Genomic DNA, 20404 nt, shown 5'->3' with positions numbered 1-20404 from the left:
TCAGATGTTGCTCCCACACGTCTAGCCCCTAAGAGCCCTGGGTTCCTGTTCCAGCGACATCATTGACCTGGGAACCCCAAGCTCCCTGTGAAACCCAGCCATCCCCCTCTCATCTTCTCCATCTGTAAATGAAACATCTGGACATGGTCTCCTCTAAGATCTCACACAGGTCTAAGACTCCAGGTCCCAGAGAGTTTTCAAATTAACACAGAATTGGCTAAAGAGGAGAAAGCATCTGAAACCCAAAACACGGAAAAGGCAGGGTTGAAAAATACATTCTTTGTAGAACAAGTATGTAACCTTTCTGGTCTGAAACACACACAGCCGGGAGAAATGCTTCTGGAAATTATCCACGGGAGCAGATGGTCAACGTGGGATGGAGATGAGGGGAGTCGGCAATGCCTCCCAGGTGCTCCTCCAGCCCACCCGCACCCAGTTAGCACTGCAAAGCGGTTAAACTAAGACCAGAAAACCTCACTGAAGAAACTCAAGCAGGGGATGTGGAGGGGGAGTGGTCTATCGTTGAGGGGCGAGGGGTAAGACACAACTCACATTATCATTGATTAATTGAGTGATTTTAGTCAAGTGAATATTGATACATGGCAGGAAAAGCATGAAAGTAAAATGAACACATACGGGAATTACTATTAACATAAGTGATAACATCAAAACATCTGGTAAAATGCAGTTAAAACAACAACACAAATGAAATGGAATGTAAAACATTTTCACAGTATTCAAAGCTTTTGTAAAAGATTTAGACTCTAAAAGAGGAGTGCTACAGGAGGGGACTAGAGGAAACAGGAATTTCACCCACGCCCTATGTATCTGCTGGTGACAGATCAGAATGGCCGGGAAGCTGGTCCCAGGGGGTCACCCAAGGTGTGCTTCAGGAACAGATGGCCCAAGCCCACATCTGCAGAGTTACAACAGAGCAACTAGTTACTTGGGAGGCTGATGAGAAACACACATTCTAGCTTTGGGCTCTGAGATGTCTGTAATTTACAGATCCAGATGAAAACTCAAGCTCTGACCCAGGATTCTGCCTTCTGGGGCCCTGTTGCCAATGCCCTGGCAGCAAGAGCCAAGGGTTACACAGGATCGTCTAAAAGTGAAGTGTTCTTGGGATTCTCATCAAAGAATCAGCAATCTTCTAAGAGTGAGCTGAGTGCTGTCAATGACTTCACAGGATTTTTCCCGGAATGATTTTTAACCTTTACACATATGACCTTTGAACTTGCAACAATTACCAGATCACATACCAACCTCCTCTTTTGGAAACCAATGACCAAGCCGATGGTCTGCACATTGGTTTTGTCATATCCTTGGTTGAAAAAACAAAGGTTGTGATAAAAATGCAGCTTTGGCCGCAGACCCTCCCTTTGTGTCCTCAAACTGCTGATGGATTAGAGGGATCGCGTGCCTCTCAAATCCGCACTGAAACTCACAAGCCCTGGGACTGTCTGGTGGGGGTAAAACCAAGAGCTGCAATTCACAGTGCCAGTCCACTGTGAGCTTGGGCTGCAAACATTACCTCCTACCTGAGAATTCCCACTCAGAGAGCTGTGCAGCACGGCCGCCCATTTTTCCTCAGTCTTTCTGCGGAAACCCCTTCCTACGACCCTGCTTTGGACAGAGGTCTGTTGCATACACGCTCTCTGTCAAAATGAGCAGATACATATGAGCACTGAACTCTTGAGTTCATCAACCCAAGCAACCCAAACAAAGGCCCAGATCCATGCATTCATGAAATCGTTCAGAATTTCAGTTAACAATAGGAAAGTAGAATATTTCTAATTAACTAATACATATATACACATTTTTAAAAAAAAATCATCCAAAATTTCAGACAAATCATTTAAGATCCCCAACACTTTATGATTAAAGGTCAGAGAGAAGCAAAAAAAAAAAAAAAGAAGAAGAAGAAGAAGAAAGAAAAAGAAAACAACAACAGCAAACTGTTAAAATAATAGGATCACTATTTGTGAGAGGTTAATTATATCAGGATAACCCTCTGGTAGGTAATGAAGGTGGCGTGCTTGATTTGCAGACGGGAGCTTTCAGAAGTTAACAGAATCTTCCACTGTTTCTGTGTCAGTCTGGGAGCCTCATGGGTGTCACTCTCCAGCATCACTGCAGCTTCCGGATTGGGTATAAACACGGGCCCAGAGGGACAACTACTAACTCACCAACTCTGGGTGTTACAGAGAACGAAGAATCGGGCTCGAGGGGCAAGTGAACATTAATTGCTTAGAATGATTTCTTAGTCACTGAACAAAACGAGTAAAGCTGCTTATGTGAATGAGCTTCTATACATTGCCTATGACACGCACGGGTTTTAAGAAGTATCTTAGGGCGCTCGGGAAAACCTGCAGAGATGTGTTGCCTTTGAAACTCTCTCCTTGGATGGGGACACTTTGGGTTTAACTCTTCCTCTGCAGAAATTCAAAAAAAATATTTTTGTTTGTTTGTTTTTAAGTACAGAGGACAGGCAGGTGGGTTGTACTGAATTTCTTTGATCTACAGGCAATCAAGTTGGAAGGAATCCACGTGGTCGCAGGAAAGGAAAGCACAGGAAGCACTGTGCGTTTTGACTGGCTCTGGGCTGGGGCCAGGGCAATCCAGAACGCCTCAGAAAAGAGGGCCACATGGTTCCACTATCAGGCAAATCCACCCCCCACCCCAAACGCCCAGTGAGAGAGCTGTCTTTCTGGAAAGGAGCCTCAAATGCACCAAAAGACCCTCAGCCCAGTACCCCTTTCAAATGTCAATGTAGACTTCTTCTTTTTTAAATGCTGAAAAGTAAATAGGGTTTCCCCCCACCCCCCCACCCCCACCCCCCGCAAAAGTGAAATGAGAGGAGAGGTGACATGAGAACACGCAGCTCTTCACCCGGTTACGGTTCACACTGACTAGCAATTTTGTGGGGCTGTTCCTAATGTTTTTTTCTTTAACTATGTTTTTTGAAAACCACTAACCATTGCCTTCTCTGACTGAAAATCATCATCTCTCTCATGCCGCGGGTTTGGTCCCCACGGTGTTTCCTTCTCCCCACACCAAGGCAGGCACGTGTGGCCCTCCACACGTGCCGAGGTCAGGTCACACATGGAGGCCAATGCTAACCACCACGTCCATGCCATCCGAGACGAGTGGATTCGTGCCAAAAGACAATCACACGGAAAGGCAGAGCAGCCGTGACCTCCCTGCGTTCTCACTGTTACGGACTGTCCCTTTGCTTTCTCCCCCTGCGCTGACTTCCGGGAATCATCTCAAGTTGTGGGTGTGGCTGTGTGTTTCTCTCCAAGGCAGACAGAAAGAAAAGTTACTCTGGAACTGAAAGCAACACATCTGACCAATAGTCAGAATGTTCTAGTTGCAAAGGCCTACATCAGCTGGGAGACCCATAAGCAACTTGGAACAACACAAAGAAAGTTGCAGAGCTGAGTTTTTGCTGCTGTCTCTCACTTTTTGCCCAATCTCGTTTTTCTTTTTGTTTTTTGTTTGTTTACCGGCAGAATTTTCTTTTTTAGTGGCCGTCTCGGGTTGAAATGGTTTGCACCTGCTTTTACTCAGTGATGTGCCGTTCCACGCTGTTGATCCTAAAAGACTTCCTAACCTAAATGATTTTCCTTACCTGGGCATGCGGTTTTCAATACTGGCTGTACTGGGTCTGGAGCGTGGCTATGGAAGGGGAGGCGTAGGGATGCTGCCGGAGCTCGGCCGACTGGATTACAATGTCCTCTACCAACCGAAGGAGCAGCGAGCGTGAACCTCCGGCCTCCAGGGCTGTCTGCTCAGCCCCACCCCTCCCCCAACCCACGGCTCCCTCCCCAACCCACCCAGGGAGAATCACTTAAAGACCGACTGAAAAGTGGGACATTCGTGGTTTTTCATTTTCTTCATGAAGTTTTTGAATTCCTTATTTTTCTTGTCCCACTTGTGGATGGCCGTCAGCAAGTACTGGCTCCTCACTTTCCGGCCCATGATGAGGAAATGGTGGCTGAGGTTGTCCAGCTGGTGGCACGGGCAGTCGGCCCCGTTCTTCAGGTACAGGACCAGCTTCTTCAGTTCCTTCTTCTTGATGGGTCCCAACTTGAGGGGCTTCTTCTTCTTGGGGACAATCTTTTTGTCACCGTTCTCTTTTTTCACTTCTTTGATTTTCATCCTCAGGGCTAGAGGTGGTGTAGGCAAAGAGGGGAAGAGGAGAGAAGGAGGGAGGAAAAGGATTTTAGAACACAAGTTTCCATCTAAAACAATGACCCGAACTTTGGACGCAAGAGGAGGCCAAAATGAAAGTCAACTGGTAAGTCAAAGAAAGAGGCAGTTTTACAGATGAACACCAAGGTCTCAGTTCATCTCGCTCTGATTCTGCCCCCTAGTTCCATGGTATTTAATAGTAACTTGGGAGTTGCCCTGGGACTCTGTGACATTCCGGAACACACTTTCCGAACCAAATCATAGGGGCACCTGGGTAACTCAGCCCATTAAGCATCTGCCTTCCGCCCAGGTCACCATCTCAGGGTCCCGGGATTGAGCCCCACATCGGGCTTCTCCCTGTTCTCTCTCTCTTTCAAATAAATAAATAAAATCTTTTTTTTTTAAGTACCAAAATATATATATATATATATCTTTTAAATTCAGTGACGCAAAATATCATACAATGCTTTCAGAGAAGCAGCAGCTCATACACTTGAATGTATCCATATACTCTAAGGCTGGCGACCTCAGGATTCCAAGACAAAAGTCACCCTGAGTTTTGTTTTGTTTTGTTTTGTTTTGTTTTTAAGAGAAAGCCATTGGTTTAGATTTCTAACTTCCAAAGGACCTAAAATTCCTTGAAAGTTGTGTGCTATAAACCAAACCAACAAAATCTACGTGTGCACACACAGCAACAGGGAGATTAATTTTATTTTATTTTATTTTTAATATTTTATTTATTTGGCAGAGATCACAAGTAGGCAGAGAGGCAGGCAGAGAAAGAGGAGGAAGCAGGCTACCTGCGGAGCAGAGAGCCCGACGTGGGGCTCGATCCCAGGACCCTGAGATCATAACCTGAGCTTAAGGCAGAGGCTTTAACCCACTGAGCCACCCAGGCGCCCCGTGGGAGATTTAAACAGTGTGTCAAGCAGTTATGCTTGAGTGCATCAAGAATCAGTGTCCAAGGGGCGCCTGGTTGGCTCAGTGGTTTAAGCCTCTGCCTTCAGCTCAGGTCATGATCTCAGGGTCCTGGGAGCCCCCTCATAGGGCTCTCTGCTTGGCAGGGAGTCTGCTTCTCCGCCCATCCCCCGACACCGCCTCTCTGCCAACTTGTGCTCTCTCTCTCTCTGTCCAAAAAAAAAAAAAAAACCGGGGTCCAACTTCTGCTCTGGAGAAATTCCAGTCCCCACCATGGCGCCTCTAGGGAGTTTTGACAGCAGGTATCACTAATGTTCCGTCAACCACAAAGTCACCACTAACGGGTGCCACAAATATTCTTTCCACTGGGTAGACCCACACAGAATCAAACTCTGCTTTGAGCTTTTGACAGATTCGAGCAATTCCTGGTGAAATGGTGACAGAGAAACCCAAGCGAGGACTTCCCGGAGTCTGACGCAGGACATGGGCTCAGCTCTCTGCAGGGAGAGGAAGGGCCTGTCCACCAAGCTGGCCTTCCCTTTTCCTTGACTCTATAGACTGTGGGTTAACATTATTTTAATGTGAATGTATAGACAGGAAATGTAGTGATGGCTACAACGCAAGGCCTGCCGGTGAAGATAATTGAATTTGCGTGCACGCATTCTAGAATATGTATATGCACTAACAATTCTAGAAGATGTATATGCACTAACAATTCAGCATCGCTACAAAAATCAAGTCACCTCTCAAGCCGGCCAGGCCAGAGAATTCCAAAAAAGGGGAAAACTGTTCTCCAGATGCTAGTTACCAGAGAATTTGTACATCCTCTGAATTCTTGTAAATTCAAAATTAGCAAGCCTCTTTTTTAATATCTCAAACTTCCCACCCACACTCCACAAGGAAAGGCTTGAATCTGAACAGAATAGCACTAGCTAACAATTAGGAGAGCATATGGCATGCCCGGAAGTGTGCTAAGTCTTTTCCACGAATTTCCCCAATTAAACCTAACAACTCCATGAGGAAGGTATAATTATTTTTCCCATGTAATAGATGAGAAAAGCGTTGGCATGGGGGGGGGGCGGTAAGTTTACTTGGCCGAAGTCACTAATCCTCAGCCTAAACCCATGTCTTAAATGTGCCCTTTGAATCACTGTGCAGTCCATGATGACTCTACGGCTGCAAAGTTTTTTATAATGAACCTCACAGTTAGAGGACCGGTGACGAGAACCAAGCAAATAAGGGGGAGGAGCTCAGACTCACTTCCTGGTTTCACCCACATTTCAAAAGGACTTCATTTACGAACCGGTAGAAGAGATTCTCCTGCTCGAAAGAGACTGCTCTGGCAAAGGAAAAACTGTATTTGCGAAGGCTTTATTATTTAGTATTTAGTTGATGAGAAAACATACCCTTGGCTAACCCGAGGATAGGAAGGAGGGGGGAACATCCTGGGAACAAACCTTTAATGAATGTGTCAAAGTCAGTAAATTAAACGCTCCCACTGCTTTCTTTTTCTTACAAAAAGAGTTCCAGATTCTGCAGTCTACTTAATCTCATATAATACCCTAGGCCTGGGATCCCTTAAGAAATGCCTCCCTCCGAAGGGCAGCAGAAAGTTCAGGAACTGGGCACGAAGCAGCAGAAGGCTCTCGCGGAGGATTAACCTTGACCTTTGAGGCTGGTCCAGGCTTCCCAGCACACATGGAAGTGAGTTGAGCACAGCCTCCCAGAGAGTTCTTTTTTCTAAGCTCTTCCCCCACCCAAACCAGCCACTGCCCAGTACTTCTAATTATGCTTGATTCCCACCCCTGCTCGGGACAGAGAGTGCTGGGGACAGCGCAGGAGTGTGGCAAACAGAAAGAAACAGAAACCACCCAACCAGGACCTCACCCCAGACGTGACCCCACAAGCCGACACCTGGTTTAGCTTCCCTTCTGGGCTTGCAAACGTTGAGCCTGGTGGTTCACTTGGCGAAAGACTTCAACTGTTCTGGTCTGTGGCTCATTGAATGAGAAAAGTTCTCCTTGGGGTTGAATATGGGACCAACATGAGGAGACTCACTGCCCAAGCCTAGGCAAAGTCAAGTCTTCCCTCTCTTGCCTCCCCTCTGCAAGACAGAGAACGCAGGACTGGGAGAAACCACGTACCAGAGAAAGGCAGTGAGGACTGCTACAGGAAGGTAAACAGTTAAGAACAATTCTACTCCTTTCACAAGATCCTCTAAATAAAGTGACCCCACAAGTGTTAGGTGAATCCCAAGCTACTTCCCAAAGTCTAAGACTGGGAACCCCACGTTGGTATAGAAGCAATCAATTACATCCTCAGCTGAAATGAGTGCATGCCCCAATTGACAACGTGGGCACCCTCTTTTATTTTTAATACTTATTTATTTATTTGAGAGACAGAGTGGGGGGGACAGAGGGAGTGAGAGTCCTAAGCAGACTCCACACTGAGCACAAGCCCAGCATGGGGCTCGATCTCAGGACCCTGAGATATGGAGCAGAGGCGAAACCAGGGTTGGATGCTTAACCAACTGCGCCACCCAGACACCCCATGGAGGGCACCCTCTTTTTTGCAGAGTAAGCCATCGGTTTTCAAGGGCCAGACTCTACAGCTGAGCACAGGATAGGTGGCTCTGTGCGAGGCTCCAGATTTAATGCTCACGGCAATCACGTTAAGAAGGCACCGTTATTATTTATTACAATCAAGGAGAAGGACTCAGGTTAAGTAATGACAACCCGGAGCCACAGTATGTAAGAGATAAAATCAGAATTAAAACCCACACTTAACCCCAAAGACCACACTCTTTCATACTACACCATGACTGGGTTTAAAATGATATTGCTTCGGTGGAAACTATTTCACTCTTTTGATTGTGTTGCTTTTAATCACAACTCAAATCAAAAATTAATGTTCCTTTGCCATGACCGTGTAAAGGAATTTAGTTTACATAGGTGGGGGGGACAGCAAGGGGAGAGGGGAAATTAAATGATGGAAATGTGTTATGCATTAGGCTCTTTATTTCTTGCCATTTGGCTCAGTTTCTTTTTTGAGGTGGAGAGAGTAAGGAAGGAGGAGGCACATATGGCCAGAAATTACTAACATCTTTCCGTCTTTTAAGGGTTTATTTTAGGGATGCAGATTACCAACAATGTTTGGATAGGCGATTAGCCGTCCAAGGTTGATTTCTCTGTGCCTTGTGGATATGTGCACAGCCCCCCACCGTACCGCATCCAGGGGCTTCTGGGACAGGGGTGGGTGCTGGCCCAAGAGCAGCCTGGAACTGATCACCACTTCCTCTCCCCCCACCCGGCCTCCACCATGCAGACAGGTCCTGGACCCCAGAGATTTGCCCATAGACTGTGTTCATGGTTTGCAATGCAAATGGCGGTGTGGGCAGGCAGGAGAAGCCCCAGGAGGCCAGGCAGCAGCTAAGGGAACAGCTGAGGCATGGGACAGAGTCCTGGGTCCTGGGTTCTACCTGTGTGACCACAAAATCTGGTTTTGAGTTCCCGGAGTCTGTCTTGCATCTGTAAAGTGTGGAGTGCAGCCTGTCTGCTGCTCTGGGAGGCACTACCGTCCAGGGGGCCCATGCCGAGTAACACAGGGGAGCCGGCAGATCTCATCTCTGGCACTACCCCCAACCCTGTGCTCAGTCTTCTTCTTCACGAGTACCCCAGGCCCTTGATCTCGGCTCCCTGTAACACCTCGTCCCTGAACGGAAACAAAACGAACAAAACACTTCAGGTTGTTTTGTTTTGTTTTCTAGCTACAACTTAACACCTGAGCATAGACTATTACTCCCACCTCTCACCTTGCTGGTCACTACCAGCAAGAATTAAGAGACCTAGAAACTTTGAAACCCCAAGTTAAGGTTGCGATGAGGGCCTGTCTGGGTCTTTCTCAAAATAAATAAACCCTTATCTTCAGGTAGACCCTTAAAATTTCATTCTACTTTTAGTCACCTGAAACCACATTTTTTGCTCAGTTCCTTGGTAGCCTCCCATGGGGCTTGGCCATAGTTCTGAGGCTAAAATGAGAACAGGAAACTCATTACACCCAACTCGGACCCTTCAAAACCATCTCTTCCTCCTGACCCTCTTCTACCAATGGTGCCACCATGCGTCCAATTACCTAGACAGGGCGCTTGGATGTATGGCAACCCTTGGCCAAGAGCCAGCCATTTGTGCAACCAATAATGTGGAATTGCTCAGCCGGAGGGCAAGGAGGATCAGATGTGAAAGGTGGGAAAGCTAAGTCAGTGATCGGATTTGTGACTCAGCTGATCCCAGTGAAGAATCGAGTACAGAGAAAAGAGAGAATGAGGGCCATCAGGCAGCACCATCCCTGGGAAGAGAGGGAGGGTTGTTGAGAAACTCCTCGGAGGCACAGATGGAAAACCAGGCACCCAAGCGTCTCAGAAAGCACACGGGGAGGGCCTTTCAAATAGAGAAGTGCTCTTCCGTCCCAAACGCTGCAGAGGTGAAGCCTGAGTGTGAGACGAGATCGTTCTACTTATGACCTGGGGGTCACTGATGGTCTGTGGGAAGGCTGAGGGTGAATTCCAGGGAGCTTAAAACCACGGGGAAGTGAAAAGAAAAGGTAGGCCGCACTGGCAACCATCAAGCTTCTGGAATGTCTGTGAAGAGTTACCACTGGCTACTTCTAGCCAAACACATTAGATCAGGCGCACACAATCCTTTGCACTCCATTCTGCAGTCAGTTTAAAATCGTAGTAAAAAAACAAAGCTATAAACACATGCAAGAAAACAAGAACATAACAGCCTGCAGGATAATAGAAAGCAAATGGATGGTAAACACTGGCTTGACAGGGAGAAGAAACGATGAAACCTAGTGGCTTATGGATAGGGACGCCTGAAAGAAACAAGCCAGCCCACACTGCAGCCCAGACCCAGAAATGGTCATGAATTGGGGCCACTGGGTACTTCTGAACTCCATTACAGAGGTTGTCCTGGATATGAGAATTGGCTAAACATCTATAGAAAGACACTCAGATCCACTAGCCTTGGGCCATAAATCTGGTAAAAGTCCCTCACCGATTCCAGCACCAGCGAAGGTTTATTCTTTAAAGAATGTTCGATGGGGCACCTGGGTGGCTCAGTTGGTTAAGCGACTGCCTTCAGCTCAGGTCATGATCCTGGAGTCCTGGGATCGAGTCCCACATCGGGCTCTCTGCTGGGTAGGGAGTTCGCTTCTCCCTCTGACCCTCTCCCCTCTCATGCTCTCTCACACTCTCTCTCTTAAGTAAATAAACAAAATCTTTTAAAAATATATATAAAATAATAAATAAATAAATAAAAGAAGGTTTGAACCAGACAGACTCTGGGCTTAGGCCCACCAGAGGCAAAGGAATGCAAGGTGGTGATGGCTGGACTCCTTCCATAGGATCAAGTGACGGTCTGCACACTAAATAGTGAGTCCCTCAGGCCTGAGAACACTGCATTTATATCCCCCAGAGAGGTGTGAGGGTTCCTAGCTAAAGAAACTAGTATCCCTAAAGAAAAGACCTACAGCTCCCCCACCAGCAAAGCTCTAAAACGAGGCCGTCACAAGTTACACAAACAGAGCTTCCAATTTAGTCCTTCACTCTTCGACCTGAATGGCCAGCCAAGGGTCAGCAAGCACTTAAACAAAGCCCCAAAGTGTGAATCACAGAGACTAAAATATACAAAACAGGCAGGCAAAAAGAGAATTCAGAGATAACAGAGACCACGTAGGGAACCCCAGAGAACTTTCTACGAAGATAATATTAGAGAAGACGTTACCGTATTCATAAAACAAGAACAGAAAGCTAGTAGAAGAAATGTTCAGAAAACAAAAAAGAATATTTGGATATTTAAAATGTAAGAATGCCAGATGAATACTTTTATAACATTAGGCTGAAAGCAGTTTCCTGGGAAGCTGTACCAAATGACAAAGAGATGGGAAAAAGAGCCACACGGAGTCAGCCAGGAGCCTCCCCATCTGAACAAGAGAGAACCAAGAAAGTGGACAGGAGAAATACCAAAGAAATCATACAAGAAAATTTCCAGAAATAAGCCTGAGTTCTCATATTTAACAGTACCCCAACTCAACCACTCATGATATTTAGAAACATAAACATAGAGAATTTTAAAGTCCTCTAGAGAAGAAGGATTACGTATCTAGTACAGAGGACCTGGCAAACAGAATAGCATTGGATTTATCTATAGCAACACCAGAAGCTAGAGGATAATGGATCAACACCTTCAAAATTCCCAAATTCTAGGGGCTCCTGGTGGCTCAGTGGGTTAAAACCTCTGTCTTCAGCTCAGGTCATGATCCCAGGATCCTGGGATCGAGCCCCACATCGGGCTCTCTGCTTAGCAGGGAGCCTGCTTTCCCTCCTCTCTCTTCTCTGCCTGCCTCAGTGCCTACTTGTGATCTCTGTCTGTCAAATAAATAAATAATTTTATATTTTTAAAAAAATAAATTTTAAAACATTTTTAAAAATTAATTTTAAAAATTAAAAAAAAAAGTTCCAAATTCTACACTGAGCCAAGCTATCAATCAGTGTCTGGGTATGGAATAAGGACATTTTTAGCAGTTCAAGTATTAGAAAATTTCTAAGTTGTCTTCCATATATTTTTTCATAGGAAACTACCTCAGGAGGGATGTCTGGGTGCCTCAGTCCATTAAGCATCTGCCTTCAGCTCAGGTTAGGATCTCAGGGTCCCGGGATCGAGTGCAGAGTCAGGCTCCCTGCTCAGTAGGAAATCTGCTTCTCCCTCTCCCTCTGCCTCTCCCCCGGCCCATGCTTTCTCTCTCTCTCTTGTTCTCCCTCAAATAAATAAATAAATAAAATTTTAAAAAAATTAATGTGATTTATTGACTCCATTTTGCTAAATATCAAAAGAAATAGCTAATTAGTTAGAAAATATTACCTGTGGGTTGTGAGAATTAGTGGTGGGAAGGCATCACAGAGAGGACTGCAGTTTTTTGTTAGAAACATTTTAACATGACTTTTTAAACTGCATTTGTTTTGACTCAAAAACCTTAAGTTTTAAGAAATTTTATAGCCTCGTAAAGAACTTAAATGTATATAAACTACAAGTAAGTGACAAAATGCAAGATCTTAAAAGAAACACAAAAATTACATTCCCAGGTCCTCTGCTCTTCATTGGAGTGATGCTTGGTGTTAGGGCTTCTTAAGGGTGTTAGGGCTTCTTAAGGGATCTCTTAAGGGACTTCTTAAGTAAGAATTCTGCTCCCTGGCTCTCCACCCAGAGCTCTCTGCTCTGTTCCAGAGCTCCCCCAAGCACAGAGCAAGAAAGAAAGGGGATGGATAGGGCCCTGGCAGATTCAGGGGACAATTGGACAACGAAAAGTCATCCTGGAGCACACAATTAGACCACCCCCGACTCCTAGTGACTTGCCTTTTGTCCTCAGTTACTTTCTTCTGCAGAGAAGGCTGAAGATCCTGAACAGAAGACTAGAAGAACAAGAGGATAAGACTGGAAAACTCTTTACAAAATGACCTGTTCTCAGCCCGCTGGAGCAGGAAGGCCCACAGATGGGCATCCCATGCATCAGCTCTGCGGACTTGGCCAACACCCCTCCTCCAGACGAAAAAGCCCATTCAAGATAGCAAGACCTAGCTAAGATCTGGCTTCTACTTCCTGGCCCCATTTCCACAAATCCCTTGGGTGGGCGACTCTGAGGCAGCAAACACCACAGCCAAATCCAACAGCGCAAAAGAGATTTGGTCACAGCACTGGGTCAGGATTTGACGGAGAGAAACCCCAGCGTCCTCCCGCCCTGCTGTGGAGGGTCTGGGCGCACCAGGGCAAGCTGGTTTTGAGGCATCGGGGCCCAGATGGATCCTACTGACAGAGGTCCTGCCATGGGAACTTAACAGACCTCTCTGTTCCCAGCAGGAGCCGGTGTTTGGCATCATTCGTTCCTCAAGCAAAGAAAGGAGCTTGCGGTTGGTCACAGCAACTCAGACTGGACCCCCAGACCACAAACCACACACTGAATACTTACGTGCATTTACAGACGACGGGACATACTTACAAAAAAACAAAGAACAAAAATCAATGGAAAGCAGCTTTCTTCTTCTCTTATTTGAAAAAAAAAAAAAAAAGAAAGAAAGAAAGAAAGAAAGAAAGAAAGAAAGAAAGAAAGAAAACCAGCAGATGTAGAAAATGCTCCTTAGTTGACTTATTTGGTGCAAACTATCTCATTGAGATTCTCCTGTTTTTTGAACCCCAGACGTCTTGGGAAGGTTGGGGGTGGAGAGGTAAGGCAGGAGAGAGGAAGCTCCCCCTCCCCCTCAACACCCTCACATAAACTCACACACACAGCCCAGCAGCAGCCGTGTCAGCCATCCGGAATCCCGCTGCCTAATTGCTTGATTTCATGGATCGCGTTAAATCCCCACTGACTTAAGCTAATGGCGCAAAATGAAAACCCCACTTTGAGAGCAATGAGCTGCCTGGTGTGGTTTTATTTGGGAAGACGTGCAACTGGCAGCCCTAGCAGCAGGGCCAAGGGCCTCAGAGTGGGACAAAGAGGAGCTTTGGCCCTTCTCCTTCCCAGTAAGCCCCAGCTCCCTGCTCCACCCCCAAGCAAGAGGTGGAAGAGAATAGGAGAATTGCTTAAATGCAGTCAATCATTAGGATTGATTGAATCTTGGCTCTAAGCCCCGACAAACCTGCCAAGGCAAACAGTGTTTCCTGCTGAGGGGTCATTGGGTTTCCTCCATTCCTCTCCTTTCTACCCCCTGGTGGTCACCCACATGGCAAGGTGGGGTGTGGAATGGTCTCTTGGAAGGAAAAAGGTGGGGCGTGGATCTGAAAAGCCATGCGATCTCCCTGTCACCTTGGTTATCCACAGTGGTGTACTCCGAGGACTCTTTCCAGGATGGCATTTAAACATCCTGAGGACCCAACAAGCTCTACAGCCTCCAAACTCACTGAAGTTCTGACTGAAGTCAGCACATTCAACCTGGATGTGTCCAAGACCGAGCTGACCTCAAGCGAGCTGGTCTGGCACCATTCTCAGAATCACCAAGGTCTCTGGAGCCCCTCTCCTCAGAGGTGGCTCTCGCAACGTCAGGCAAACAAAGGCTTTGGTAGCAAAAGGAAGCACCTTTCAGTGGCGAGGCCTCCAGCGTCCAGTACGGACTCCCAGCACTAACATTTTGTATAAACTTGGGTAGACCACTTTACTTCTCTGGGTCTCCATGAAGACTGGGCCAGTTAATCTCAATGTCCATTTCGGTACTGGCAAAAATCTTTCTAAATCATCTTACTTCCTTTCTCTGTCCTGAAATCCAATATAGAAACACTAATCACCAAGGGAAAGGGTCGCCATCTCAGACAACAACTGATTCCCTCACCCGCTGGCATCGCCCAGGGACCTTGCTTCAATGGACCACAGCCAGGGCCGGCCGTGAACACACGGGCACGAGAGCCCAGTCCTGGCAGTGTAGTTGCCTAAACTCAAAGACAACCCCAGGACACAGCACAGAGAACGTAGTCGATGTGAGTGTAATAGTGTTATAGAGGGACAGAAGGTCGCTACACTTGTTGTGAACATAGCGTGACATAGAGAAAGGTTGCAACACTGTGGTAAGCCTGAGATGAACGTAACACTGTGCGTCCACTATCCTCAAAGGAATCTTTTACCAAAGCCCCCAAAAGTTGACGTACTCCAAGCACGGTGGCCAGCATGTCTGCATGCTGTCCCATCTGACGGATGGGAGAGGAGGCCTAGGGCGTACCCTCATCCCTTGGCTGGCCCTGGGCCCTGGCTGGGGTATCCCTGAGGAAGCTGTGAGCCCAGTGCCCCTGGGAACTGGTGGCAGACTCACCTTAGCTCATCTCTTCTTGGCAGATCCCTCAAAAGGCAGAAGGGGCACTGCAGGCAAAATTCCTGCTTTTTTTTAAACCACCCTTCTGGACCAGCGACAGCCCATCTTCTCCCAGACTGGCCCAGCCTTGGCCTTCGTGGCCTCCCGGTCTGAGCCATGATCGAGCACAGCATGCTCGATCCCATGAGTGTGCTCTCTCTGCCCCCCTGCCCACTGCGAGCCCCTGCCAGGCATGGACCGTACTCATCCCTGTTCATCAACTAGTATCATGCCGAACACATCCCAGAGTTCGACCTAACGTTTATCGGAGACCCAAATGAATAGAGACTTAAACAGCAAACTCACTGCCTTGAGGGTCACACCCTTACTAGTGAGACTGGAATCTGTTGCCCAAACCTCTCTGCCTTAGCACTGATGACCACCACCACAGCCAGCAACCACTGAACACCCGCCCGAGCCAGGCACTGGTCTCGGCCTTTCACACGTACCTACTCCGTGAATCTTCTAACAACCCCATGAGGAAAATATTCACATCATAACCCATTTGCTGAGCAGGAGGCAGGACAGTTCAAATACTGAACCAACGGGTCAAAGGCAGAGCTGGAGTCTGATCCCAGGGAGTCCAGCTCACAAAATGGCAATCTTATCAGAGGAGAAGCTAGCTCTGCCGGAAGGCGCTGAGGCAAGGTCGTCATTGTCTAATGTCTCCAGCTCAGAAGGTGCTCAGAAAAGGTCCATACGAACATGCAGAACTCGCGTGAGGCCTGAGCAGGCACCTGCTGCCCTCTGGGTCTCCCTGTTTCTTCTCTTGACAATGCAAAGAATGTTCTCCAGCAAGTCTACCCCAAACACTGTACCTAAGAAGTACTAAGAGAGAGGTGCCACTGAAACTCTGGAATGGTGCCAGTAATTAAGATGATATTAATTTGAGGGACACCTGGGTGGCATCAGTCGGTTAAGTGGCTGCCTTCAGCTCAGGTTATGATCTCAAGGTCCTGGGATCGAATCCCGCATTGGGCTCCTTGCTCAGAGGGGAGCCTGCTTCTCCCTCTGCCTGTGCTGCCAGCTGTTCCCCCCGCTTGTGCTCGCTCTCTCTCTGATAAATAAATAAATAAATAAAATTTTTTAAAAAAAAAAGATGATATTAATTGGATATGGTGAAACTCTTAAGTCAAAATCTCCACTCTTAAAAGATGAGGAAAACTGCCAAGTAATTTTTTGGATGGAAAAATGCCTACGATATGAGGTTAACAGCAAAGAAATCACTCTGCAAGATTGTGCCTATCAGTGATAGAAATACACCAAAATGTTAGCAGCCGCTGTCTCCGGGTGCTGAGGGGATGGGCGACATCTACCCTGTTCATGTGCTTTTCACGATTTCCCGATTTTCATGCAATACATACGTATATTACGGCGGGGAGGGGGGGGTGGAAGCAGAGTTCTCCTAAAAAGAAGTCATTTCAGGAAAAGATTTGGTCAAATGACATGTTTAAAACTTGCTGTTCACAACTCTTCGGCTCATCAACAGTGTTCGGAGGTTACTCCTGCTCCGTGTAAGAGGTTCTGCCGCCTCAGGAGGGGAAGCAGGTTTTCACAGAAATCCCAGGAGACACCGAATAAAGTATCTACTGATTCTGTGTGCCTTGACAAGGATTTCCCACCCCCCCAAAAAATTTTTTAAGATTTTATGTATTCATTTGTCAGAGAGACAGAGAGAGCACAAGCAGGGGAGCAGCAGGCAGAGGGAAAAGAAGACCCCCTGCTGAGCAGGAAGCCCAACACGGGGCTTGATCCCTGAAGCCCAGGATCATGACCTAAGCCAAAGGCAGACGCTTAATGGACTGAGCCACCCAGGCACCTCCCCACAAAAACTGTTTAATGCTACCCCATAGTTCCCAGGGGCCATTGCCACAGAGACACCCTGGTCATGGGATGGGGGACCAACTATAATTGAGCTTCCAAAGTAGGACACTTTTGACAGAAAGAAGGTAACGGATTATTATGCCATGACAATAGGAATAAACTGAAAACTCCCCCAGGGAAACTAGAATATTCGGTCATCCGAACAAGGAACTGGCCCTTGGGTAAGGAGGGTGTGACTGGTGTAGAGCCAGTGAACGGGAGGCAGCAGAGCCCTACCTTCTCCCTCTCTGGGCTCCCAAAACTGCCCAGCAGATGCACAGATGAGAGAACAGGGTACACTTCGTCTAACCCAGAAGGTCCCAACACTTCCAAAGCAATGAAACAGACATCCCCGACTGGGGCCGACTAGGGTCCAATAGCACAGAACCACCATTGAGCTGGTAGGAACCCTAGGACACGGCCCTGAAGTTCCGAGCTGTTCCCTCAGTTTATGAGGAAACCGACAACCAGTCAATGGTTTGAGGCACAAAGCTATGTGGGGTATAAGAAGCAGAACAGAAGACGCCTGTCCTCGGCTGTCGTCCTTCCACAGTGGCAAACAGCTTCTCCGGTGTGAGGTGAGGGAATGTTCTCACTCAGGACTCACTGTCCCCCTTTCCCATCCCAAGGGCATTCTAGGTATAAAATGACTCAGAAGAGAGAAGCACCTCTCTGGCTCACTTCTCCAAAGCACCAAGCTAAGAAAGTTCTCGAAAAAGAGGCCTACATCCAGATGCTTCATTCTGGGATTTGCTCTGAGGCAGAGACAGTAGGCTCATCTCAGGACCTGATGTCACCCCTCCCCTGATGTTAGGTGCTTCTTAGTCATTCACATTTCTTTCTGACCCCACATATCTACCCAACTTCCTGTGCTTAAATGTTCTGTTTCTTCCCCCAAGCCCCCCACCACCACTCTAGGCTTTGTACAACAGCAGAGAGGCTCAGAAGACCCAGCTGCCCTAGTGATCTGGCCAACTGTGGCCCTTTGCAGACACCGAGGTCCAGCCCGAGCCTGGGCCCACAATGCACACCTTCCCCACCCATCAGTTCTGGTACAGGGGAAATGAAGGTAGGGGAGCACATATGCCCCCCGCCCCACTACGCTCCTCTCTGTCTCTTTGGCAATGCCACTTACTAGAAAGAGACAAGACCAAAAACAAACTTCCCCATGGCTGCAAGACTGTGGTCCCCTGGATCCCAGAGAAGGGACAAATAGCCCCAGCCCAAAGGAGACCGACATGATGTCTGGTGAAAAGGCAAAGACTTGAGGTACTGAGGAGACAGAACACAACATGAAACGGGTGTCTCGACCCACCTTCTGAGGCCATGCGCCCAACTCCCAAACATTTTCCTACCATTCGGGGGGGCAAATGCTGTCTCGGTATTTACCAAGTCTCAATCAGGTTTTCTTTCCATCTGCCCCAATACTCTCCACAGAGATGCATCCCTGACCACTGAGGACAGTCAAAGCCCCAGGGGTCAGGGGCAGTGGCTCTGGCTCAGAGCCCCAGGGCACAGTGCTGTCAGTGCCCAGCTGCTCCGACAGGTGTGCCCATTACAGCAGGTCAGCGGAGCTGACCCAATGCACTCCCTTTGCCTCGTTCCTTTCCTGGGCTCCTGAGCACTACCCAGGCAGGCAGGGGGAGGTCTCTCCTGCAGCTCCTCCCCACCCCCTCTGAGATTGTGCCCAAGGGCATGCATCACACCCCCCCCACACACACACACACACACACCACACGGGCCTCACCAGCAAGCTTTGTCCTGGAACAAAGCTGGAAAAGTCCGGGAGGCTGGGCTCATCTTTCCCGGATTTGCTGGAGAAACGGGGTCACAGCAGAGGATGGTGGATGTGACAGCACAGAAGGGGGAAAACGGAAGGCAAATGTCACCTGGCTGGGCTCATCTTTCCCGGATTTGCTGGAGAAACGGGGTCACAGCAGAGGATGGTGGATGTGACAGCACAGAAGGGAGAAAACGGAAGGCAAATGTCACCTTGCTTACAAGCACAGCTCGAGCCCTTGCACAGTCACTTCGGAACACAAAATTGTCTAAGCTCCTGGCTCCCATCCAAAGATTTCAGAGAAGTCGGTAAGTGGGAATGTGTCTTGTCAGCTGTCGGGTGCTGTAGAAACACCAGGACCCGTTTCTAGCTTTTGTGGACGTATGTGCACAGAGAGACACAATATAAATAATTGCCACAGGGCCAATCTGTCGAAAGTGGGGGGTCTGCTGTGAAACTCTCCTTAACGCGGCAAGCATGCCCGAGCTGATTCCGGTCAGCAGACCGCCGGGCTGTGAGCCGCGGTCGGAGAAACCAAACCAGCGACTCAGTCTTAAGATCTAGGATCCCCGTGCAGAGCTGAGGACCGTTTGCCTGTGCTCCAGTCTACCCCGATGACGATTCCTCCACGAAAAGGCTGCTATTGTGCTTAACATTCAACAAATACAGTTTTTCAAGGGTCTCTATTTTCCTGAAGAGTTTCACCTGAGCTGCTGAAGCAGTGAGTTAGAGAGCTCAGTGCTGGGGGGCACGGCTTCCCGAGCACTTCCTGGGGAGCTGACTGCCCTCCATGTCTGGATGTGATTCTCCCAGGTTGGGCTGCACGGCAAACGCCGTCTCACGTCAGGGGCTCTGTACAGCGTACCCCGTGGCTCTGTTTTCTGCGGCTCCATTTGCAGACATGCCCGTAATGCTAGCAAATAGGTCTTACAACACCCCCTGTCTCCAGCAGCTTCACACAGAGCCACTGACTCTATTCCAAGCCACTCCCTGCCTCCCGGTGGCTACTAGGAGCCAGGCCCTGCCTTGTGGGATGCAGTGCCCTTGGGTTCCCATCTCAGGCCTGGAATGTCCTCTGCCGAGCCACGCACTCCAGACTGGCGATGCTTTCCTCAGTGGGAAACCCTCCCAAGATTCACATGTCAGTAGCCACTGCATGAAGCTGCCTTTGCTTCGTGCAGTGCCTCTGACGACCACCTACCAAGTCGGCCTAAGGTATCCCTCATACCGACAGTTAAGGCCTTATAGTTCATCTTCCCAGGAACCTAATGAACTGGTCACTATGGTCACTATGGTCATCCACTTTTTCTTTTTGGAGAGGGAGGCGGGGAAAAGGGAGAGAGAGAGTCTTAAGCAGGCTCCAAGCCCAGCGATCGCATGACCCTGAGATTGGGACCTGTGCTGGGATCAAGAGTTGGACCTGGGGTACCTGGGTGGCTCAGTCATTAGTTAAGCATCTGCCTTCAGCTCAGGTCATAATCCTGGGATCCTGGGATCAAGCTCCATATCGGGCTCCCTGCTCCACAAGAAGCCTACTTCTCCCTCTCCTACTACCCCTGCTTGTGTTCCCTCTCTTACTGTCTCTCTCTCTCTCTCTCAAATAAATAAACAAATGAAATCTTTAAAAAAAAAAAAAAAAGAGTTGGACGAGTAACCCAATGAACTACCCAGGCGCCTCCTATCATCCATCTTTTAAGACAAGCAGGTTTAGGCATCTAATTTCCCCAAAGACACCAGTTAGTGACCTAGAGCTA

The 20404-nt window shown here is 48.0% G+C and overlaps 1 protein-coding gene across 1 annotated transcript in view; it reads right to left on the bottom strand.

Annotated features, from left to right (window-relative positions):
- Positions 1-556: 556 nt before the first annotated feature.
- SFRP1 (secreted frizzled related protein 1) overlaps positions 557-20404 on the bottom strand; it is a 45062-nt gene continuing 25214 nt past the window's right edge. Inside the window, exon 3 of the mRNA XM_082715040.1 lies at positions 557-4172. Coding sequence (XP_082571166.1) covers positions 3850-4172 — 323 coding nt within the window. The 3' untranslated portion in view covers positions 557-3849. The remainder of the gene's footprint in view (positions 4173-20404) is intronic.

Source organism: Mustela nivalis, assembly GCF_964662115.1.
Source record: "Mustela nivalis genome assembly, chromosome: 20".
Classification (NCBI taxonomy): Eukaryota; Metazoa; Chordata; class Mammalia; order Carnivora; family Mustelidae; genus Mustela; species Mustela nivalis.
Note: the sequence above shows the minus strand (reverse complement) of the source record. Positions and strands in the feature narration are given on the sequence as shown.